Source organism: Pollachius pollachius (genome assembly GCF_949987615.1).
Source record: "Pollachius pollachius genome assembly, chromosome: 7".
Classification (NCBI taxonomy): Eukaryota; Metazoa; Chordata; class Actinopteri; order Gadiformes; family Gadidae; genus Pollachius; species Pollachius pollachius.
In genome coordinates this window covers 25,638,967-25,663,442 of record NC_136940.1, presented here as the reverse complement: position 1 = coordinate 25,663,442, position 24,476 = coordinate 25,638,967, and the positions used below count along the sequence as shown (strand labels likewise).

Below are 24,476 nucleotides of genomic sequence, written 5' to 3'. Positions count from 1 at the left end.
GTCCACGGGAATTCAATGGAACATGTTGTAATTGTTTTTTCGAGATGGAACGGCTTACAATGAAGTAAGACATGTCTGTGCACATGACTGCCCTTCACTGTGACATCCCAAGTTGGGTTTCCAGTAGGCTTATCTCTCCATCATACAAATGTGTGTGTGTGTGTGTGTGTGTGTGTGTGTCTGTGTGTGTGTGCGTGGAGTCATTGGAAAAACCTTGCTTCAATCTTTTTATTAATTGAGACATAGATCCGATTGTACAAATCTGATACAGTCCAAACTAGTTCATACATCTTGCGGACTATTGAGCACACAGACGAGATCATTAATGACATATTGCCTCTAGGTATTTAAGCAAGTCAGTCAGTATTGGAGTTGTGTTCTAAAGAAGCTAAATACTTTGCATAGGAGCTCTTTGGTAAGGACACGTTTTTTATTGGATTAATTACCAATCACAGAGAAGGGCAAAATGTTTTATTTAAGTCAGGCCAGGTAGGTTCAAACCCACCTTTTGCATCTTTATTTAATACAAATATTTTTTGTTCCCTTTCACAAGCTTGGCTTTGCTTTTTTTTTGGCCACATAATATCAAATTCTAGTATAAATGGCTTCCAATTAAGAGTTGGTTTTGAGTATGTCACCTCTCTTATGTGACAATGCTTATGTTTACTATTTTTATTATTTAAGTTAGTTACACCATTGTAAAAAGTTTCCCTTATTGGTGTCCATGATGAGGGAGGATAAACTGAGAAGGAGGTAAGTTGCTAACGGAACCGACCGGAACCACTCAGAACCTGTAGTCACAACACAAAACAACAAAACCAGCATTGGGTGGTTAATCAACGAGCAGTGCCCTCAGAACATTGTGTCAACAATGATATATATATAAAATGTGAATGTGGGCATTTACCATTCAAATGCCTAGGGTGTAGGGCAATGTTCTTAATAATTTTGGTGCAAGGGGGAGATAGCCACAGGCAACACAGGCAATTTATCAATCACTGATAAGTATCTGTTTTATTGACACTTACCGTGTGTGCTATTCCACAAATTGTTTTCCTCTGTATATTACTGAAAGAAAACACATGATTGCAATTCATAGGAAATTTAAATTGTGGTCAAATTATCTCTAATGTAGCATCCATGAAAAATATAAAGGTTCAGTGAATCAAATTAAAAGCCATTCATCTAAAATGGTACCAAACAAGGTTTTTTCTGTTGATTGCAGCTGCTCATAACTGCTATTACATTTAATAAATTAGCTTGTATGTGTCCATTGAACATGACTAATACATGTATTTATCAACTGATAGTACTGCTAGAATAAAGAGATTTACTTACCCATGCCTAGATTGTTGCCTGAACAAGTGACTGAAAACCAAAAGCACAATGATGAAGAGTGAATAAAACATTGATTTATAAAGATGATTTCAGTGTTGAATGTATTGATTAATTGAACTGGAATCTCTGTGGCATTTGACCATGTAAAACACACACACACACACACGCACACACACACACACGCACACACACACACACACGCACGCACGCACATCCCATGAAAGATTGTTTAATACTTTGCAAAATATTCATTTTATGAAGAAAATTGAAGAATGTCCAAAGGCATCGCCTGCAGTACCTAAGTACAGCCTCTGGTGGCAGAATTCCGCCCTGGTGCCGTCTGCGGTCAGCGGGGCCACCAGCAGCACATAGACGCTCCCACACTGGACGTCCTCCAGCTCACAGCTGGACTGGCCCGGCGCAGGGCTGCAGGTGTAGTTGGTGCTGCCGGTCATCTCTACCGTGTAGTTGTGGCCGCCGCCGCTGCTCGGGCGCCAGTAAACGCGCAGGCCGTTCCCGGCCGTCCGGTACAGCTTGATGCCTGACGGACAGCAGGCACCTAACACAGATCGGGGGGGGGGGGGGGGGAGAGGAAAAGGCATGCGCAAAAATGCTTTTGTTTTATAAAAAGGCAGGATTTTAACAGAACTCTTACACAATTGTGACTATTAGTGCCCTTATCTTTTCATTTGGTGTGACATATAGCGGTGTGACATGGTGTGACATATGGTGTGACACAACTATCGTCCACATCATTACAATTTTGTATAATTTCCTAAAGAAGATTCCCTGCGGAAATGAATTCATGTTTTTGATATTTTCCCTAATCACAGTTCCAGTAAGACCAGCTCCGGTAAGACGCGCGGTGTTCCCACTCACTGGAGGAGAAGCCCTGGTAGGAGCAGTTGGCCACGTGCCCGGAGCGGCTGTAGGTCTCCATGGTGACGGTGTAGTTGGTGCCGCAGGTGATGCATCCCATGAGGCAGTGGGGGTCCTGGGTGTGGCAGCGGGCGTGGCCCCGCGGCGACGTCAGCGTGGTGATGAAGGAGTCCGCCCCTCTGGCGTGGGACCACGAGACGTTGGACATGGCCGGGGTCACCTGGTCCACTTCCAGGGAGGCGGGGCAACACGGCGCTGGGGAGGACAGGTGGGCGGAGTCAGGGCCGCAGAGCCGCTCGCCAGCCCCCGCGAGAGACTCAGGACTCACCTGTGCACAGTGCGCCTTGACTCTGCATAGCCCCCGCTTCGTATTTATACCACCCTTCACACCGTAGGTACCGCAACTTAAGTGTTTTCATATTTATACTACTCTCCGTACTGTAAGTACCTCACCTTTATTCTATGAATATTTCTACTTCTATCCATACTGTAAATAACACACCTTGAGTGTATTCATATTTATACTACTCTTCATACTGTAAGCACCTAACCTTTAGTGTATTTATACTACTCTCCATACTGTAAGCACCTAACCTTTAGTGTATTTATACTACTCTCCATACTGTAAGCACCTAACCTTTAGTGTACTTATACTACTCTCCGCACTGTACATACCTTACCTTTAGTGAATTAATATTTATACTATTCTCCACACTGTACAAACCTAATCTTTAGTGTATTTTTACTACTCTCCATACTGTGTACATACCTTACCTTTAGTGTATTAATATTTATACTACTCTCCATACTGTAAGTACCTAATCTTTAGTGTATTTATACTACTCTCCACACTGTGCATACACCTTTAGTGTATTAATATTTATACTACTCTCCACACTGTACATACCTTACCTTTAGTGTATTAATATTTATACTACTCTCCACACTGTACATACCTTACCTTTAGTGTATTAATATTTATACTACTCTCCACACTGTACTACAGAATTTGTATTCCTTTCTATTGAAGCTCATTGGAACAAAGACACCGTCATCGTCCGTCATCGTCCGTCAGGTCAGAGCCCTCTGAACGCCGGACCTGTCTCACCTGTTTCCAAGGGAACAGTGTAGCTGGGTAAACTCTGGCCCGCCGCGCTGTGCGCCACGGCGATGAAGTTGTAGAAGGAGCCACAGGTCAGGGCGTCGACCACGCAGCTGTGGGCGTCGGACCAGCAGGTGTGCGCGCCGCGCGGCCCCGCGGCGCTCACCGTGTAGTTGGCGGCGCGGTTCTCCGCCGCCCAGCTCACCGTCACGCTGCTGCCATTGCCCTGGGCCAGCGACAGGTCCGTGGGCATACAGGGAGCTGGGGACGGGAGGGGCACTCAGCTGGGGACGGGAGGGGCACTCAGCTGGGGACGGGAGGGGCACTCAGCTGGGGACGGGGGGGGCAGGGTGGCCAGATTGGGACACCCTGAATCAATGTATATCCTGCCCAATCTGGCAACACTGCAGTTGGTAGGTTGTTGGCCTGCCATGGTGATTCAAGGGAATTAGATGTGTGTGTGTGTGTGTGTGTATGGTTATGTGGTTTGTCTTTGTGTGTGTGTGTGTGTGTGTGTGTCTGTGGTTATATGTATGTATGTCTGTGGTTATGTGTGTGCAGTGATATATGTGTGAGTGTGGTTATGTCTGTGTGTGTGTGTGTGTGTGTGTGTGTGTGTGTGTGTGTACGTGAGGAGGTGAGTATGTGAATGAAAGTGTGTTTATGGGCATGTGTGTATTTATACTTATATGTGTATGCATAAGTGTTGTGTGTGGGCATGTGGTTGTGTGTGTCTGTGGTAATGTGTGTGTGTGTGTCTGTGGTTATGTATATGTGTGTGTGTGTGGTTATGTGTGTGTGTCTGGTTGTGTATATATTTGTGTGATTATGTATACTTTTGTGTGTGTGGTTATATTTGTGTCTATGGTTATGTATATGTGTGTGTGTGGTTATGTGTGTGTGTGGTTATGTGTGTGTGTGGTTATGTGTGTGTGGTCATATGTGTGTGTGGTTATGTATGTGTCTGTGGTTATGTATATGTGTGTGTGGTTGTGTGTGGTTGTGTGTGTGTGTGTGGTCATGTGTGTGTGGTTATGTATATGCGTGTGTGGTTGTGTGTGTGTGTGTGGTCGTGTGTGTGTGGTTATGTATATGCGTGTGTGTGGTTATGTATATGTGTGTGTGGTCGTGTGTGTGGTTATGTATATGCGTGTGTGGTCATGTGTGTGTGTGGTTATGTATATGTGTGTGTGGTCGTGTGTGTGGTTATGTATATGCGTGTGTGGTCGTCTGTGTGTTGTTATGTATATGCGTGTGTGGTCGTGTGTGTGGTTATGTATATGCGTGTGGTCGTGTGTGTGTGGTTATGTATATGCGTGTGTGGTCGTGTGTGTGGTTATGTATATGCGTGTGTGGTTGTGTGTGGTTATGTATATGCGTGTGTGGTTGTGTGTGGTTATGTATGTGTGTGTGGTTGTGTGTGTGGTCGTGTGTGTGGTTATGTATATGCGTGTGTGGTCGTGTGTGTGTGGTTATGTATATGCATGTGTGGTCGTGTGTGTGTGGTTGTGTGTGGTTATGTATATGTGTGTGTGGTTGTGTGTGTGTGTGTGGTCGTGTGTGTGTGGTTATGTATATGCGTGTGTGGTCGTGTGTGTGTGGTTATGTATATGCGTGTGTGGTCGTGTGTGTGGTTATGTATATGCGTGTGTGGTCGTGTGTGTGTGGTTATGTATATGCGTGTGTGGTCGTGTGTGTGGTTATGTATATGCGTGTGTGGTCGTGTGTGTGTGGTTATGTATATGCGTGTGTGTGGTCGTGTGTGTCCATACGTGTGTCCTTGGGGTGGGGCGGACAGGCGCGGTTGCAGCCGCGGGCCTCGCTGCAGGGGCTGACCGTCACGGCATAGGGGCGGTCGCAGCGCAGGTCCGACAGCACGCACACGGGGGCGCTGTCGTTGCAGACCAGCGCCACGCCGCCGTCCACCGCACGCGTCTCGTACACATCGGCCCCCCGCGACTCCGCCCAGGTGATCTCGAAGGTGTCGGTGGTCGCCGCGGTGATGGTGACATGGTCGGGACAGCAGGGCACTGTGGCGGGCCCGGAGAGACGTGTTGAGTGTGAACGTCAGGGCGGTGTGTTACTGATCTGAACCGTACATGAGCGTGTCACGAGGCCCCCCTGCGTGTTGGGGCTACGGGGACCCTCCAGGGGGGCGGGACCACGTTGTGTGTCAGGCCGAAAAGGGCTGCCCCCCAGAACCAGACCCAGCCCCCACCCCCGGACTCTAACCCTAACCCTAACCCAGACCCCCAAGACGTGGACCCAGACCCCCCAGACCAGGACCAGGACCAGTGAAGATGCAGAATGAGGGGATTTGGAATTATAACAAGAAATTGTTTTATCCTGGCTCCGCCACAAAAGTGATGCTCTTGACCATTGTGCGAACGCAAAAATCCAACAACGACAACAACAACAACACGGCTTGACGGGTAAGCAAAGGGGAACCGGCGCAGGGACCTACCGGTGGTGTAGTTTAAGACGGGGCCGGGGTCGCTGTCACCAGCCAGGTTGTAAGCAAACACTGACGTCAGGAAGGTGAAGCCACAGGGGCAGTGGAAGTGGCAGCTGTTGCCCGTGGTGTTGCAGACCTCCTCGACGCCGTTGTTCCACTTGATGAAGCCCTGGTAGCCGTCGGCGAGTCCCACGGAGTCCCAGGAGAAGCTGCAGTTCCCCGGGTCGCTCTCTTCCACCTCCACGGACTGTGGAGGGCAAGGAACTGGGGCCGCACAACCACAACGAAGGAGTTAATATATCATCAATTAGATATAAATCGACTTACATCATTTAGGATTTGACCGATCAAATAGTTGTTTTTATCTTTAAATTAACAGATCCCAGATTATGGTTGTTTCTAACCACCAAAAAAGTTTTAGGGCATTTAGCAGACCCTTTATCCAAAGCGAGTTTCAACAGTTCCCACACTCATTCAACCACGCAGGGCGACCTCCAACCCTAAGAAGATAGGGTTAAGTGCCTTGCTCAGGGACACCTCGACACTCAGCTGGGAGGAGCCAGAGATTGAACTAGCAACCTTCTGGTTACAAGCCAACCCGCTCTACTTCCTGAGCTCAGTGGACCCAGATGGTGATATGCCATCCGATTGGTCAAGCGGCGCTGTCACTCACAGGTCACAAACAGCTCAGGAGCCGTCGGGGCGCTGGGGCCGGCCTGGTTCGCTGCGACCATGTGAAGGACGTGCGTTTCCGCACATCCTATCGGCTCTAAGCTACAGTGCAGCTGGCTGGTGGTACACTGGAGGTCCAAGCTGCTGTTCACCGTGTACTCAACGGCTCCGTAGTCCTGGAACACCGGCTCCCAGGAGACGTTCAGCCACGCCCGGCCAGGGCTACGCTCCACCGTCACGGTGAAGGGGCCCGGGGCGGCAGGGCCTGTTTAGGGCCGGGACAACAAGAACAACGTCTGGAACATTCTGTACTTCAGTGTGCTAGTTAACATCACACAATCCAATGAGCAAACAAGAGGAATGACCCAGAGGGATATGGCTTCTGTTCGCAAGATAAATAAGAATTGTCATCGAAGCCTTATTCTGGTTTGTTTTCTTTCTTGCCTTCTAACCAGTGTGATTTGTGTAAAGGTAAGGTGTGCATTATCACATAAGCACTTTTGAAAAGGTTTTGATTGTAATTCAAATGAATCCAAATTAAATGAAAACAACAAATGAAAGCCGATAAGAAGTATTTACCGACCTAAATCCCCCCTCTCTCTCTCTCTCTCTCTCTCCCTCCTTCTCACCCTCACTCTACTGAGCTCCTGATGAACACACCTGTTTTGTTAATGACCTATGATCTTTCCACACACAAGCTTGGATGCCAAACACTTTACACTCCCCTTAGTCCCTCTCCTTAGCCCTCGTCCTTACGTGTAGTTTGATTGATGTACGGGCTGGCCTCTCCCTTCCGCCCCTCCTGGTCCCAGGCGTAGACCTGGATGGTGTAGAGGGTCCCGGCCTCCAGGTCGGTTAAGGTCACAGTGATCATGCTTTGACTCAACAGCGTCGTGTTGGGGTACGCTTCAGCCGGGACCGAGGTAACGCTGTACGAGACAGAGCCGTCCACGGGGAGCCAGGAGACCACGATGCTGTCATTGGTGGGGGACGAGGTGGTCACCTGGGGGGGAGGCAATACTGAGAGAGAGAGAGGGGAAATAAATAATAACATTTTATTATAGTAATTGTAGTTAAGAACATTCAGTCTGCTCTTTGGTAATAAGCCTTGGTTAATTCAAATCAGACCAGCACTGGCTTTGATAAGTGTCAATTACAAAGATATAGTAGTGACTCAGCTATACCTTTAGTCTGAATGTCTATACATATCGAGATAAAGAACAATGTAGTCATTTATCCTCAAGGGAAAGCTCCAGGAAGGTCACTAAAGAAGGTTGAGAAGGTAATAGGATGTGGCTGACAGAGGAAGAGAAACCAGGACAGGAAGAGAATACAGTGAAACTGCTGGTGGCATGTTAGTGTCCCCGATGGGACATCAGATCCCCTGTCTCTTCTCAGGCTTAAGCCATGTCTTTGTGTGTGTGTGTGTGTGTGTGTGTGTGTGTGTGTGTGTGTGTGTGTGTGAGAGAGGAAGTGAGGCGGAGGGAGCTTGGGGGTTATGAAGGTCAGGAGAGATTCAGACCCAGGAGAGGCCGCCTCTAGGCACTCCTTCCACTCCAGAGACCTGAGCATGCAATGACACGAGGTTCTGCCCGTGGGCATAGTGAGGGAGGTCAAGTCACTTGTTCCATATCACAATAGGGCCAGAACGTATTCAGGAAGAAGATATATGATCATATGATATATGATCTGATGATATATGATAGACACAGTGGAACACCCATAGGCTTTTCTTCTCTTCCCTGCAGAACAATGAAAAACAGGTCTGAGCTATAGTCAAATATAACTATACATTTGAAAATATGTCATGAAGAATGTGTAGTAAAACTGAGAACAGGGGTGGCTACAAATATGCTTCAAGTATATTTTATATATAGGGAAGAGTTAAGGTGTAAAGGTGTGAATCCAAAACGCCATGAAAATGATTCAACAACGAAGCCTTGAGGAGAATATCGCTCTCCTCCGTTGGATCAGACATCCACCACAGGACTCACATGTCCTCGCCTCCACGGAGGAGGATGGCTGGCTGCGTCCTGCACTGTTGATGGCCATGATGCTCAGAGAGTAGGCGGTGTAGGGCTGCAGAGAGCCGATCTGGACGGGGGACGAGGCCACGGACTCCTCGCTGAAGTAGCCCTGAGCGTTCTCCACACGCAGCCGGTAGCCGGTGGCCCCGCTGACGGGGGTGAACTCCACAATAAGGGTGGAGCTGTCCTGCGCCTTCACGTTGTCGATGTCCGGCGTCTGAGGAGCTGTGGCGATGAGGCGACACGTTATCAGGGCGCATGGAGGAAGCAGAATGGCATTGTGGCCTATTGAGGATTCCTACTGGAGAACGAATTCACTGAATCGACTAAGTTCTGGATGGGATGAGAGATGCCCTGACCCCTTGTTTTCACAAGGTATGGAGGTTGTGATTGAACAGAGGAATGGGCAAAAACAAATTTCTTCTTCTACTTCTTTGATTCATAACATGTGTAATACGTTTGGCTAATTGCGCCTCTTCATTGACCTACTCACCTGTCCTTGACTCTAAGAAAGAGGTGCTGAGTACGACTTGGTTCGCCAGGGCCTCTACCTTCACCCCATAGTGGACGTTTGTGGAGAGAGGCCCTACAGAACCCATCACCGTGTTGGGGCCAAACTGAGCGAAGGCAGTGGGGTCGTCAGGTGTGCTGAAGGGGGAGACAGTGACCTTGTACGAGGTGGCGTCAGGGAACCGGCTCCATCTCACAATCATGTTCTTAGACGTCACTGAGAACACTGTCGCCGTTATGCCTGGATGGGAGAGAGTGGTTTAAAGGTCTGTACACTAGCTTAAAGAAATATGTACATCTGCATTGTGAGCACTATTTTGACATTGCAATCATGGAATTTATTAAGAATGGGCAACGTACCTATTCCAGCTTCTATCTATAAATTAAAATGAAATGGTTATTAATAGACTACTAACAACTATATGAATGAAGCTGTAACATGTGAATGGAAGGTTCTAGACCATAAAAGTTACAATAATAATCATAATAAAGAATTATCATAAAAATAATAGCAGTAATTTTTCTTTAACATGTTGGAAGGCTACATAATTCAATTAATTACTGTACCTCTGCAGTCGTTCCCAAAAAGGCAAAAAAGAACAGCCACTTCATGGTGCCTACTTAGCCTACTCCAACTATGAAATTGAATTGCTGTTTTCTCCCAAAGTAGACCTTGAGACACTAGTTCAGTTTCCCTCTTTCTTCTGCAGATTTGAGTCAGCGTTGGTTAAAATAACTGCATTGCCTGCAGGTAGCCCCTCCCCTTTTAGAGATGCATCCAATCGAGGCATAAAGAGATACCAGCTACTTCAAGCTACCTGGCCAATGGCGTTTGTGTTCTTATTATGCATCCATGTTTCAGTTACTTGTGTGTAGCAATAACAATTAAGTACATATTTGGTTATATGTGTTTGACATGGCCTATATTGTATTGTAGGTGTTTCTTTACTTTCGTCCAATTGAAAATAGATCTCTATTCATATATACATCGATATTTTTATCTAGATATAGATATATACAGTATGTGTCGAGTGCGCTCAGTTCGACATCACTGTCAACAAGAAACTAACCCTATTCATTATATCATCTTTCTATTGTAAAAACTGCTTGTAAGCACTGTAAAAAATAAAAAGTTGAGAAAACTCAAAATTTCAAGGCAACTTACTGCAATCAATTTGAGTTTTGAGCCCAACAAAAGATCTTGAGTTTTAAAAAAGTTCCATCAACTAATATTTTGTTTGTATAATTACATTTTCTTCTTAAGACAAACTTAAAAGTTAGAGTTATACCAACAAAGATTTTTATATTTTACAAAACTCAAAAAAGTAAGTCAGGGTTGTTAGCTTAATATTTCAAATTAAAGTTAATAACATTTAAAATTGCATTTCAAAAGAATACAAAACAAGTTTACTTCATACTTTATTAAAAGTAATAATTGGAAACTTCCATTTTACATTTCTGAATGCCAGACAGCAGTAGAACAAGCAACATGTAGCTACTTCAGCAGCAGAGAATCGCTGTCTTAATTCAGCAAACCCAAGTGCACAACAAGTTTGACATATGGTCAAATACATTCAAAACATATTTACCATGTCATTGTGCAGCGCATTACAATTGTAACAGCAATAACATTGCTGACATATCTGAAGTGGCCGTGTCAAATAAAAATACGCAAAACCTGTAAAAGCACCTGTGCGGCTCACAACACAGTTTTATGTAAAAAAAAATTAAAAAAACAATGCCAGTTAAAGGCATACAATTTAACATTGTAAAATGGGCAGCATTATCCAACTGAATAAAACACCCATAAAAAAAATAAAAAAGTTTGCCATGCACATCTGAATGTAGCCAAAAGCAACATAAAGCCTTTTGGTTATTAGCCTCTCGACCCCGATCCAGACAAGAGGATAACATTTCTTTGTGAATTTACAAGAAAAAGATGTGTAGAGATCACCCACCGCTAATTAGCTTAGCTCCAATGAACGGTAGTAAACGGGATTCACTCGGCTTAGTCATCAGATAAACTTTCCAACGGTGTAAACCGTTGGAAAGTTGGTCCGGTTTGCTTGTTATGATGTTTATTTACCCAGTTATGTTATTAGTCAGATTAGCAAGTGATTTGATAGTTTTTAATCCAATACGTGCAGGAAGTAAAGCGCAGCAACAGCACAAGAACAACAAGAAGTAGTAGGTGAACAAAATAAAATGTCTATGTACGGGGAGAAGGACAGACATTTTATTGTTGTCTTCTTCAGGCAAACAGGACCGTTTACACCGTTGGAAAGTTTATCTGATGACTAAGCAGAGTGAATCCCGTTTATTACCAGTCATTGGAGTTAAGCTAATTAGCGGTGGGTGATCTCTGCAAGTCTGTTTCTTGTCAATGCACACAGTCTAAAAAAATACATCTATCCTCTTGTCTGGATCTCGGTTGAGAGGCTTATTACAAGAAAAAAAATGTTGAATATCGCTTTAAGAAATAGTAAGGACTTTTTGAGTCCGGTTTTAGCTGACTTACAGTAAAAGCTTGGTCTTGAGGCTCCTGACACACTGTGTGCAGTTGGTGGAAAGTTTCATAAAGATGGTCTCGATCACTTCAAAAGGTGTACCTGTTTTCTTTGGGGAAATTGATGTTCAAGGCATAGAGCAGGCCAAACAGCAAGGTGAACGCAGTGGGGGGGTCTGGCAGATCTGTGAGGACAATGTCCTCTTCCAACACAACAGCAATATTCTGGACAGCAAGGCAGGGGCACCATCGTCTTCAAGGACAGTGAGGATACCAATCTTGAGTCCTCTTGTCTGACTGTCATCTGGATCAGTTTCCTGAAAAAAACACATTCCTACAAATCTAAAAATGTTGAGCCTCCGACTGTACTCACCAAGCATGTCCTGAAGAGCTTCTCTGAATCCTCGAGAAGAAACAGGGGTAGACCTTGCAGGATGTGTTCCTTCTGTGTACTCCAACATCAGATGTCTGAAACCCCCCACCCAAAAAAAGTAACTACTCGTCAGAGAAGTGACCAACACTGTATTTTAACATAAGTGGTGTTGTCCTTTAAGAGCAAAAATTTGAGACTGAGCCACGGATATCCAAGGGGGTCCACTTTGAAAATACACTTCAAAGTGGACCGGCCCGCCGGGAGACCTCCCGATCTTCCCGATCTCCAGCCTCTGCTGCAGAGCGAATTAAAATCGCCGGCAGAACGGCCTGGGGGTCTAACACCGATACATTTATAAACTATAACCGCATTTCACATTAATCGCAATTATTACACGGGTCTTGACACGGGTTGATCCAATAAGTACTTGCGTACCATTGGCATGTATGCGCGCTTGTGCGCGTGTGTGAACGAGAACGACCAGGAGAAAGAGTGCTATGCGGAGATGAATGAAGGGAACGATATTTATATTTCAAAATTGCTTTAAAAAAAAAAAGCAGAATCAATTAGCGGCGCTCGGTGTTGATTGTGTGGCGCTGCGCCACACATTGGTCTATGTATAGGAAACACTGCACATATGTTGAGTTTGTCTTTCCTTTTTCTTTTTTTAACTATGGCGGCCGAAATTAAACTATGGCGGTGCGCCATAGTCTCGTCAATGTGTGGGAAACACTGACCGACCATCTGCATGTAAAGCCGGCATGAGGCTGATGCCTAACGTCACCCAGCCCGGCACTAAGCTCACATCGCCAATCACTTACCATTAACAGGCGACAACATTTAACTTACGTTAGTCTGCAACAGAGTGGACACGTTGGTGCAATTCTAAATGCATAAAAAGGCACACTGCGCGTTGCTGAGCACCTTTCTGTCGATGAGTCCCCAGGGCAGGGTTGCCAGGTCTGTGTGACAAAATCCGCCCAACTGCCACAAAAGTAACATTAGCCCCAATTTTCTTCCAAAACCGTAACTCATAATACGCCACTGCCAGACCACATGACGTTAACTTAGCAGCCACACTGCTTTCTAAGTCCGACAGCATTGCCACCATTGGCAAGGGTATAGTAATATGTATAAAGTAACACCATAAATGTTTAGTGTGCCAGCATTAAAAAGTATTTCTTTTTACCGTAGGTCCTAAAATGGCCTCATGAAATATGATACAGTATATTATCATAAATAAAATATTGCTTTGTAGTGACACTGATAGACAACATTAGATAGCCCAATTCGGCGGTAAAACCGCGGACCTAGCAACCTTGACCGAGGGCTAACGCTGGCTAGCTAGCTTCCTAGCTAATATAACGTTAACAACAATCTCCAAAGCCTCAAAATAAACGTGTGACTACACGCGTAGCCAAAACAATTACATTAACAACAATACAGACTAACTTAAACAGTTTATTTGAGGAAATACTCACCATCAGAGAAAGCTAATCCAACATGGAGTGTGACCCACGACGTGCAGGTCAGGATTGTAGGTGAAACCCCTGAAGATTCTGTTAGGAAACCCCGTTTTTTTTCCCAAAGTTTCGAAATGCGCATGTCCACCGTAGTTGGCCCAGCCTCATACAGTCTGATTTAAACCCGTATGTCTTGCTAACAAAGATACTACAGTAACTCTTGACCCAAAACTCAACATTGTTGGTTGGATTAAATTGCATTGCACAGTTGACATGGATACCTAATGTTTTATATTCATTTTACACAGAAATCATAATGAGACCAACAATTTTAAGTTTTCGTTTTTACAGTGCAGTTAAATATCCGAAAACACGCGAGAGGGGCTTTTATTGTGAAAACTGCTTGTGGATCAGGAGCATGTGGTTGAATAGCAATATATATCATTCAACTTTTCGTTGATAAATATAACGAGTCCAGATACAGATCCATTCTTAGTGATAGACACCTGTCAGCTGTGCTGGGCATAGCCACATCAGGGATTAAGGCGTGTTCTCGGCCCTGGTAATAACGAGACACCTCGTCAGTGATGACGCTGACGCTTATGCATGTTCCCGACAGCGACCGTTCATGTGCACTGCTTTCAGAAAATCTTAAAGTTTTTCACAGCAGGTTTTTTTTATTTGATAAAAACCAGTCAGAACTAAACAGAACTTAGTAGGATCAGTTTCAAGTTCGAACGCCTTTATTTCCTTGTAGCCTATCACCTATTATCCTTTTGCTTTAATTTATGAGAAGCACATTGTATTGCCACTGTATGGAAAGCTGCCCTTATCTAGAGCTGGTTTACCAGTACACAACGTTTAAAACTGAGCAAAGTTTATGCCAACAGATGGTTACAATGTCAATCAATAGTAAATTATGTGATATGATGGTTGATTATTTTATATTGGGTAACAATTTCATGTTCAGCCGTGTTCATGCGCGTCACTGGTAAACCATACATCACCAACTGGGTAACTCTGTTATCAAATTCTGGTCCCAATTGCCAAACGGAAGTAGAATCAAGAGCGTCATTAGGTGTCGTTCATGAGAATTTTCCGACGTCGCAAAAAAGTTTTCCCCCTAATTCCCAGGGGTGTGAACGCGCCATTACACCTGACTTCAGTGACTTTGTTCTCTACCCCCCGGTCAACAATTGTTCTCGCACCCCCGTCAACAATTGCTCCCCCCCCCCTCAACAATTCTGCCCAGGGGCTGGTAGGAGGAATTCTGGGCCCCTCTTGTATACAGGGCCCAGAATTAGGTGCTACGGCCCTGAACACACACACACACACACACACACACACACACACACACACACACACACACACACACACACACACACACACACACACACACACACACACTGCCAGTGATATGCGTAGGTTTTCTAGTACTTTCTCGTGGCTCTCGTGCTGACGAGAAACGTTATATTTTTATACGTTCAAAATAATTGCCCACCCCTGCAATTATTTTTCGTCGCTCTTAAAAAGAACTGCGTGTTTGGCTGACTTGTTGACAGCGATGACGTCAGACTCAGATGACGTCAGACTCGGAGGACGCCACAGACAGGAAGGGAGAGTCAAGATGGCGTCTGGTTCAGAACACGGACTAAAGAGAATAGTTTGGCAAAGTAAGTTTATCGGACTGTTCTGTACGTATAATGATCTTCCACCGCCGTATTCCGTTGATTATGCTATCCGTAAAGATCTTTTATATATATATATATATATCACCCGGTTTTGACTTCACGAAATGTAATTGAGATTACACCCGAATGTTTCTCTGTTTACGCTACGGAAAAACATGTTTATAAAGTGATGCATTCGATATAAACGTGGAGTCCTTCTATATTATAATTGTAATGATTATAGCCTTCATGCACGACACCTTCTTTATAGCCTTGGGCTACACATCGCTGCTCGCATTCTTGAGGCAATAGCAGCAGGATTCTCCTCTCATGTCAAACAGTCTGAATTAATAGCAATTCCCAGTATGATCAAAGCGTTTTTTACAATATAATGACATTAATATAATGATATTAAAGATAACAAAGCGGCTCGTTCATCACGTTTGAATCACTGTCTATGTCCCCGTTGTAGAACTAAAGGATACTATCATTGCTGATTGCAGAAAGCCCGATATATGGAAGGTAGGGTGCTGGTTTTTTTTTCCGACAAGTTCATAAGGTCATCGGCTGTCCGTCCATTTCCCGTTTCAATTTCACTTCGTTTTAAGTGCACTTCTTTCGTTATGGGCTTCCCTGGTCTGTTATACATGAGCCAGTAAACCAATTATGTTCTCATTTATTCATCAGACAGCTCGAATGCTAAAACCTATACCGCACAAAAGTTTAGTAGTTGAGTACCCGTTTTTATTTTGTTCTATCTTCATTCATCATAATATGACTAATGTCATTATTACTCAAATGTCCCTTGCTTAAATGTCCAGCGTGTAGAATCTGGTTTCATCTAACGGTGAGGGCTCAGATTGCAGAATACATCAGTTGAACTGAATACATCAGTTCAACCAATAACAATCGGTTATCTATCAAAGACCTACGATTATTGCTACCGGTTATATGTATTGAGTTTTTCTGCTAGATGCCACTATGTTCTACCCAATCCAGCTTTTTAAGTATTTAAAAAGTGCATGTCGCAGAATCAGTATAATGATTCCATTTTTCCCGTCCCATTTCCTACAGATTCTGATTCTGGACCCCTTCACCACCAAACTGGTGTCGTCATGTTGCAAAATGTCAGACCTAATGGCGGAGGGAATAACAAGTAAGCAATCCAGGCGCATGTGTTTCTCATTGAACTTGAACACGGGCCAGTCTTTCATATCAGAGCCTCAGGAGAATAGCACTCCCTCCAACTCCAAACCCCGGTTATTACTTCCTCTCAAATGTTTTATTTAAGAGGCATTATGATCTATAGTTTAAAACCATTTTTACAAAGCACTTTGAAAAACACATTTATTTTCTGTAAAACTCCCAAAAAAGAGCTCATTGCTAATGATATTCGATTAAAGTGGTTTATACTGATTGCCTTGAAGTGTGTTTCTCAGATTCTTTGTTCATTGTGTTGAGACAACAACCTTTTTCTCTCAGTTGTGGAGGATCTGTACAAAAGCAGAGAGCCCGTTCCAGAGATGAAGGCCATCTACTTTATGTCACCAACCTCAAAGGTTACATTCTACAAATTAGAAGGACTTTTTATTTTGCTATTTCACAATTTTTTATCTTTTCTATTCTAGCATTTTTGTCTATTGTCCATGGTTAAATGTTTCTTGTCCCCCTTTTTGTTTGTAGTGCGTGGATGCATTTATTGCAGATTTCAAGCTGAAGCCCAAGTATAAAGCGGCATATGTATATTTCACTGACTGTAAGTAAAAGCTGGCTTAAATCTTAATAGGATTATTCATATTAATTGTTGTATATTTATTCTTTGTAAATTATTGTTTTGAGAGCATATATTGACTGTTTCAACCAACAGATTGCCCTGATGATCTCTTCAACAACATGAAGCTGTACTGTGCTAAGTACATTCGTGTGGTGAAAGAAATCAACATGTCCTTTCTGCCCTACGAAGCTCAAGTAAGTTTGGCTCCTATTTGCCCTATCATTATTACGTTTTCTTTTGCTCGTGTTTATAAAGACTGACACTATATCTTTTATTTTTATGATAAATATACTCTGTTTCTGTATGCTGATCCGTCTGGCCTCGAGCCTGTTAACAGCCTCTTCCAACTCGTAACAAATGATAGGAGCAGTCAGCACTAGGGGGGAAGTGAGGGGGAGTTTCAGTTCACAGCGAACAAGGGACACCACATTCTTCTGAATTTAATAAACAATGGCCATGACCTAGGAAAGCGTAGAATGAATAATGATGTTCAAAAATGAAATCTTTTACATATTCACACAAATCTGCACGTAAGGTTTTTGACTATCACCTATTTTTGCTTTACCTTCAACCGGAATGGAAGGAGTGAAGAGAGCAAAAGCGTCACTTCAATTGTGAGTCTGATTGGCTTCAGTTTGTAGACGATTTAAGGCTACACCCATATTCAAAACTCAATCACCGCCACATCCGAGGCCCAACTGAAAGTCATTGTGAAACACAACAAGTGTTTTGATAAAAAGAACACATGATATGACCATAACATTTATTAAATTATTTTAAAGCGAGACCAAAATACTGATAATACAGCAATGGCACACAGCTCAGAACCACTAGGAAGTTATAGCATTTTCCATCTAATTAGCTTTGTGTTTTGCAATACAATGCACATCTTTATGAATCTTCCAGGAAGGATTCAATAGATTCCTTCTCGCAAGCTGAGCTTTCTGGTTGGACTCCCAATAAGATCTAGTGAAACCCCTGCCCTCTTTCTGATCAGGTGTTCACTTGTGACAATCCTGGGGCTTTCCGGAGTATCTACAGCCCCCACAGTCAGGACAAAAGGAAGACACTGGAGACCCTGGCGGACCAGATCGTCACTTTGTGCGCCACACTGGGAGAATACCCGGGGGTCCGATATAAGAAGTAAGCTGGAAAAGGATCTCAACCTCTCGTTTTACCCCTCGAAGGTCCCAGAGATGGAGACATTCTGCTGGCTGAAGTGTTACCGTACCCACAGCAAACTATAATTTTTTTTAGTTAACTACATTTTTAAGTGCGACAGCATTATTGCACGTATTTATTGAAAACAATGACTTTCTAACAATTACAATTAGGGCATTCTGTTGACTGTCATTAATATCTTTTTGTTGTTGTCAGGGAAAGCAACATGGAGAACACCAAGGCCTTAGCAGAGTTAGTGGACAACAAGCTGGCCGCGCACTATGAGCTGGATGAAACTGGCAAGAAAAAGGTGATTCTGTTTTTTCTATTACTTTCAAAATGTTTAGAATATAAATTGGAATGGGCCTACAGGAAGCACTCACAGCTATTGCCCTCAGGTTTTAGCAGGTAAGCCAGGCACACGTTTTATTAATACATGACGTGGAAAGAAGTGTGCAACTTAATTTATCCTAAATGTGCAAGCTAGAGGTAGCTTATATTCTATCAAGTTAGCACAATATGGGCCATCTCACTACCAAATGTAAGATACTTCTTGCATTGACGTCCACCTGGATATCATTCCTGCTCACTAATCATGGTGACTTTGGCCTGTATATTTCTTTGACTGCAACAGGAAAAGACGCAGGCCCAGTTGCTGATAGTGGAGAGAGGCTTCGACCCCGTCAGTCCCATCCTCCACGAGCTCACCTACCAGGCCATGGCCTACGATCTCATTGACATTCAAAATGAGACCTACAAGTAGGAAATGGCTACCACTTCGATCTCTACATTACATCTGTTCATGCTGCAGATGAGCAGAATTTCTTCATTAACCTCATTCACCCCGTTAAAGCAGGCATCACTGCTTCCTCTTGCATTTCTTCTGCGTCCAGGTACAAGTCTAAAGATGGCTCAGAGAAGGAGGTTCTGCTGAATGAGGACGACATGTTGTGGGTTAAACTGAGGCACAGGCACATCGCTGAGGTCACAGAGTGAGTTTCACGATAGGGGTTTTTAAGCATGTCTTTTCTGTTCTGTCTATTGAAAACGCAAAGGGGAATGGAAGGGCAATATCATGAGCCTGAAATACAGTGGCTATAATGGCTGTAATAATATGCATATAAAGCCAGCAAATAAACTCAATAGCCATCATTTCATAATTGATGAATACATAAAGCAGGCCAAGACTGAAATGTTGTTGAATGTTCCATATATGAAAGATTCTGTTTTTTTTTCTTCATAGACAAATCCCAAAGCTGGTAAAAGAGATCTCTGCCCGTAAGAAACAACCGGATGACAAGGTAAAATGTCAATGTTATGTTAAGGGGTGCCCGGAGATAAGAATTTGCATGGTTGAAGCTGATTCGTCCCATTATCGACTGATCGTCACATCATATACAATATATATTTTTCTTACATTAAGATAGAACTATCCATCTCTATCTATATTTTCCAAACTCCATATCTTGTTTTTAACTGAGTTATTATTTGGATTTCAGAGGATTTTTTTTTTTTTTCTCAGATCACAATAAACGGTTTATCACAACTGATGAAGAAGATGCCCACCTTCCGTAAACAAATGGCTCAGGTATGACATCATCAATGTGTTTTCATCAACCCGTCTCTCAATATCCTGCTTACATCATTCCAAAGCAGAATCTACTACTTTAAGGAAGTAACTAAATTGCCAATGCGAGTTTTATTTATCATTTCAACTCTGGGTCATGGTTCTCTTTAGATTTGACTAGAAATCTACAGGAAACATTGACCACAAGGTTGATGGAATAGCACTGGGGGATGATGATGATTCCATTCCTTCAGTATGAGATCACTGTTGTCTCTACTGCAGAAAACGGTCCATCTGCACCTGGCTGAGGACTGCATGAACCAATACCAGAAGAGCGTGGAGAAACTCTGCAAAGCCGAACAGGTTTGTCTCTGTCCTCCAAACACCCACACTGTGACATACCATCTCTGCGGTCGTCATGTGGTCCTGTCCCATCAACAAAAGAATAGGTGTGTGTGTGTACGTGTGCGTGCCCGCGTGCCAGGCTAGAGAAAGTGCGGCTGTGTTGGGACGTGGGTGCGGTCCTGTCTCTCTCCAGGAGCCCGTTTGGCCCTAGGGGCCTGTGGATCTCGGCTCAGGCTGATCCAGAGGTGTGTGTGTGTGTGTGTGTGTGTGTGTGTGTGTGTGTGTGTCTGCTCCCATGCAGGACTTGGCGGTGGGTTCTGACGTGGAGGGCGTGAAGGTGAAGGACCCCATGAGGACCCTGCTGCCCGTCCTGCTGCACAACCACAGCACGCACGATAAGATCCGGGCGGTGCTGCTCTACATCTTCAGCCTCAGCGGTGAGCCTCTTCCACTCAACAGCACTACACCGTAGGGAAGGCCAGGTGCCTCACAATTCAATTCAGATTCTTCAGGGCAAGATTCGATATTGATCCAATTGCCTCGATATCGATTCAATAATACGTGCAGATGACAAAAATACCTAAATATTATTTAGGTATTTTTAAAATATTATTTAGGAATAAATAAATATTATTTAGGTATTTTAGTCATTTGTATTGGTTTAGAACAAAGTGACCCCAAAATGAATTAACCATTTCATTGTGCTTTAATTAGCAAAAAGGGAATACATCATTGTATAGTATTGGAATAAAACAATGTATAGTATTGTGCCTGAGCTAAACTTGCAGCATAAAATTAATAATCATAACATGGACAAATGTAAAAGTGCGAAATTTAGACATACTAGGTTCTAGATTACAATGACTGAGTATGCTTCTTTTTTTTTAAATTATTCTGAATCAAGAACAAATGAATTGCATTGCATTGATGAATCGATATTTTTACCCAGCCCTACTATACTGACACACTCTTTCCACTGACATGCCTTATATAACCTAAATAAAAATAAAAAATCACATGCCAGAAGAGTCTTCTGTTGCGCTAATTTCAGACTGTAAGACATCCAGAGCTACAGAGAGCTGACTTACTGTCACGATTAAATACGGCAGACTTGGACCTTTTTAGCTCCAGGTCACACTTTGATTTTGTTTATTGATAAACTGATCTGTAAAAAGAGGCTTGGTTTATGGCACAAGTTTGACTTAATTTTTCTGCTGCTCCATGCATTCCTTTGTTGAACTTGTGCTACATTACTATTTTATGTTCGTTTCCCAAAGCTGCTGGAAGCCATGCGATATCTGAATTTTTTTTATGCGTGTATCGTTGACAGGAACAACAGAAGAGAACCTGAACAAACTCATCCAGAATGTGAAGATAGAGAAGGAGAGGGAGTTCATCTTGAACTGGAAGGAGCTGGGGGTCAACATCATCTCGGCGGTAAGAGAGAGCCGTTCTCACCACAGAACCCAGCTTCACCCCGCTCAATCCATGTGCCCTTCATAACTCTAATTTTCTTTCGCCCTTGCTTTCCTGATTACTTTTTTCAGCCAAGTTTGTTCTCGCGTAAGCCGAGCCGTCGCGAGCGCCCGGAGGAGACGTACAACCTCTCGCGGTGGACCCCCGTCATCAAGGACGTGATGGAGGTCAGTTGGGCCGGAGGGGATAAGGGATGCAAGAAGGTTCAGCAGCCATGGGAGGCTTTCACTTTATACTTAAATGCACTGACGTTCACTGGCAGTATGTACAGCCTATCCTTAAAAAGTGGGCATGAGACCTTGTTTCCATGCAAGCTATGAAAGACAATAAATAGATTCATAAATTGTGGATGGATTTCATAAACGATGGATGCACTATATTTTCACTGTCGATATCAGTGACATGAGGGATTTAGTCTCACACAGCGGTTAACAAATGGTGCTGTGTGTTGTGTCCAGGACGCTGTAGAGAACAAGCTGGACACCAAAGAATGGCCACACCAATCAGAGTGTCCTGCCACCTGGAATGGATCTGGGGCAGTCAGGTGGGTTCACACGGTGTGGATTGACTCAGAGTACAGAGTCAGGTGGACAATGCACCATAAGAGATGACAAGAAGTTTCACTCGCTTATGGCTGGCTGATGGCTATAGCATTCCTACCAAATTGCACTCAAATGATAGCCTGGCTCCGCTCGCCTAAGTACTTCCGCTCAATTTGAATTTCCCTTCAGTACTACATCTGGGCCTGCGGTATGTTAGTGTGTTTTCTCCGTCTAAATTTTCTGCGTCCAATCAGCGAACAGAGGGAGCGGCTGAGAACAATGACGTTAAAGTCAGCTCTCGTTGACATCTTCACGCACAGTGTTTGGTTTGTTTAGCCTGCGCGCAACGTGATTCCCGGCCAAGCGTTAGCGATTGGTTATGGCAGATCCAGAGTGGCACCAGGCAGATCCAATAGTTTTAAACTTCAACAGACACCCGCCTTCCAGTGAGTTAACGTTTGTCAATTGAGTAGGTCCAGACTCTGTACAAATGAAATGAAGTATGAGAGTCTGGTAGGACCAGGTTACTCAAATGATAGCAAAATACTCAAATCTTACCACTTCACCTGTTAAGTTGTGCTTTCTAAATTGTCAAAATCGTCAGATGTACTCGATCCCCCCCCTGCATCGAAACACACTCCACTAACCATTAGTTAACAGACCCCAAACATTGATGTTGAATCCCCGGTCATGGCAGTAAATATTATGGACAAATGACAAGATTGGGGCCTCGCAGAGTAACGCATGACTCGGCACTAATTACAAAAATATCAGAAATACTACACACAATATAATCAACCATTACATGATCTGTTGTTTCTGCTGTTGCTGTGGCTTTAGATGGTACAAAATGTAAATAATTAAAAGAAAAGTTTGTAGAAACCATTAGGATGTAGACGTCATATTTAAAAACGTCTATGTATATCATCCCCTCGTTCTGCTCTGTGACGGATGCAGCGCCCGTCAGAAGCAGAAGGCCAGCACTCTGGACGACAGGCGAGGCGGTGCACGCCTCATCGTCTTCGTCATCGGAGGCATGTGCTACTCGGAGACCCGCTGTGCCTACCAGGTCACCCAGGCCGTCAAGTCCTGCCAGGTCATCATCGGTGAGCAGAGCGCACACCACACCCCTCTATGGTGGACCCCTCTGCCGGGTTCTGCCTCCTCTTGAAGACGACCTGGCTGAACGCTCTCAGTGTAGGCCGGGGCTGTAGAGAGAGCCGCTGGAGTCCTGCTCGTGCTCTCGGTTCATATCTGGAATCTTTCCTATCGATATGGAGTTGCTCAGAAATACATGTTTTTTCCGGACTTGCTTGATTTATCTAAACATAACTTTTTCATTATTTGAATGATTCTTCTGTAACCTGTCCAAAAAAAAAGTATGGTAATCAAAGTGTCAAAAGGCACCGACTCCAAAAGCATGTACACCAATCATTTATTGCCATTCATGCCAACAAAGTAGGAATTTGTCTCAGCGTTCCAGTGTGCGTGTTTCAACAAACGTACCTTTGCAGTTCCTCCTGCTGTGCATGTGATGTGCATTGGGTGACGTAATGCTGAACTGTGTCCCTTTGGTTCATGGTGACCCCAGGCTCCTCCCACATCCTGACCCCCACCGCCCTGTTGGAGGACATCAAGGCCCTGAGCCAGGGGCCAATGGAGACCTTCACTATCAGTGAGAACCACACCTGAGGAGCGCGCCGCCGCCGCCTCTCTCTGTGCCTCCAGAAGTGTTCAGATGTCCTGTGACGACAGACGTCTGAGGCGCTGGGGCACTGGGCTAATGTACATAAGTGAGCACTGATGCCCAGCGACACCCTGCCAGGCCTTTAATGTCTATAAACTAGATTACTAGATCAGATTATATTACTATCGCAATCATTTTGTCTGTAGAAATGATCGTAAATTACTTACTTTTCTTTTAGAATTGAACAGCTGACAAACCGCTAATACAACTAATGAAGTGTTCAAAATGGTATTTTACAATTCCTATCAATTACTGAGGCTGATGCGATGGTCCTGTTGGCAGAGTAAAGTCATGATTCATATCGAAGGTGTGTTGAACGGAACGCAGGCCGAATGGAGGAAGAATGCTTCAATTTAATTCAACAATGTGTATCTCATTAAATTATATACGAAACAATGTCGTAACTCATTTCATTTGCATGAGGCAGGCAAATGGGGACATTCCTACGTCCCCAGGTGTATATGGGACATGATGGGACATGTCAAAGGGTCCTATGTTCCCCACATGCGCTCTCCTTCGTCCTCTGTTTACCAAATATACATAGCGCTCATTTTTCATAGAGTGGTGAACATCACATGTCTGCAGTTCAAATGCCAGGACGTACTGAAATGGATCCAAAAAAAAGGCCACATCCTTCTCGTTGTGTTCTATCTCGATGACAGGAGGAAAGGGGTCAAGTGACAGAACACCACAGGTGGCCGCCCTCCAGTGGCTCTATAGAGGCGTGCTCACAGTCCGTGACCCACTCTCCCTTTCAGTGAGGGAAGAACCATTCACCATCACACCGAGATCCAGCACCACACATAAATCGCCTTATAATACCAACAAGCGTACGTTCTCGGCCTTAAAACGTAGGCCGAGCTCAGGAG

At 44.1% G+C, this 24,476-nt stretch overlaps 2 protein-coding genes across 2 annotated transcripts; one reads left to right on the top strand and one right to left on the bottom strand.

Moving 5' to 3' along the window:
- Positions 1-1,036: 1,036 nt before the first annotated feature.
- LOC307078328 (fibronectin type III domain-containing protein 7-like) lies at positions 1,037-9,595 on the bottom strand (the record flags this gene model as incomplete). The annotated part of the gene is made up of 13 exons (XM_079740071.1): positions 1,037-1,068; positions 1,339-1,368; positions 1,637-1,897; positions 2,218-2,472; positions 3,326-3,580; positions 5,092-5,349; positions 5,784-6,038; positions 6,448-6,711; positions 7,203-7,466; positions 8,441-8,698; positions 8,967-9,224; positions 9,344-9,359; positions 9,551-9,595. 13 exons carry the CDS (start codon positions 9,593-9,595, stop codon positions 1,037-1,039), a joined length of 2,451 nt encoding a protein of 816 aa, XP_079596197.1.
- A 5,335-nt stretch (positions 9,596-14,930) lies between these two features.
- Positions 14,931-23,970, top strand: stxbp3 (syntaxin binding protein 3). Its single transcript, XM_079740494.1, has 19 exons — positions 14,931-14,998; positions 15,468-15,517; positions 16,070-16,151; positions 16,478-16,554; positions 16,679-16,751; positions 16,863-16,963; positions 17,767-17,912; positions 18,147-18,240; positions 18,565-18,689; positions 18,824-18,922; positions 19,174-19,231; positions 19,453-19,518; positions 19,780-19,860; positions 20,144-20,279; positions 21,173-21,279; positions 21,390-21,485; positions 21,777-21,862; positions 22,818-22,966; positions 23,452-23,970. The coding sequence occupies exons 1-19, from the start codon at positions 14,953-14,955 to the stop codon at positions 23,550-23,552; spliced, it is 1,773 nt and encodes a 590-aa protein (XP_079596620.1). The 5' UTR covers positions 14,931-14,952; the 3' UTR covers positions 23,553-23,970.
- The last annotated feature ends 506 nt before the right edge of the window (positions 23,971-24,476 follow it).

Excerpts from the sequence above, each read along its gene's own strand:
- stxbp3 (XM_079740494.1), top strand. The coding sequence starts at position 14,953 with ATGGCGTCTGGTTCAGAACACGGACTAAAGAGAATAGTTTGGCAAA. Across the intron at positions 14,999-15,467 it reads AAAGAGAATAGTTTGGCAAA|AACTAAAGGATACTATCATT; the intron begins GTAAGTTTATCG and ends TCCCCGTTGTAG. Across the intron at positions 16,752-16,862 it reads ATATGTATATTTCACTGACT|ATTGCCCTGATGATCTCTTC; the intron begins GTAAGTAAAAGC and ends TTCAACCAACAG.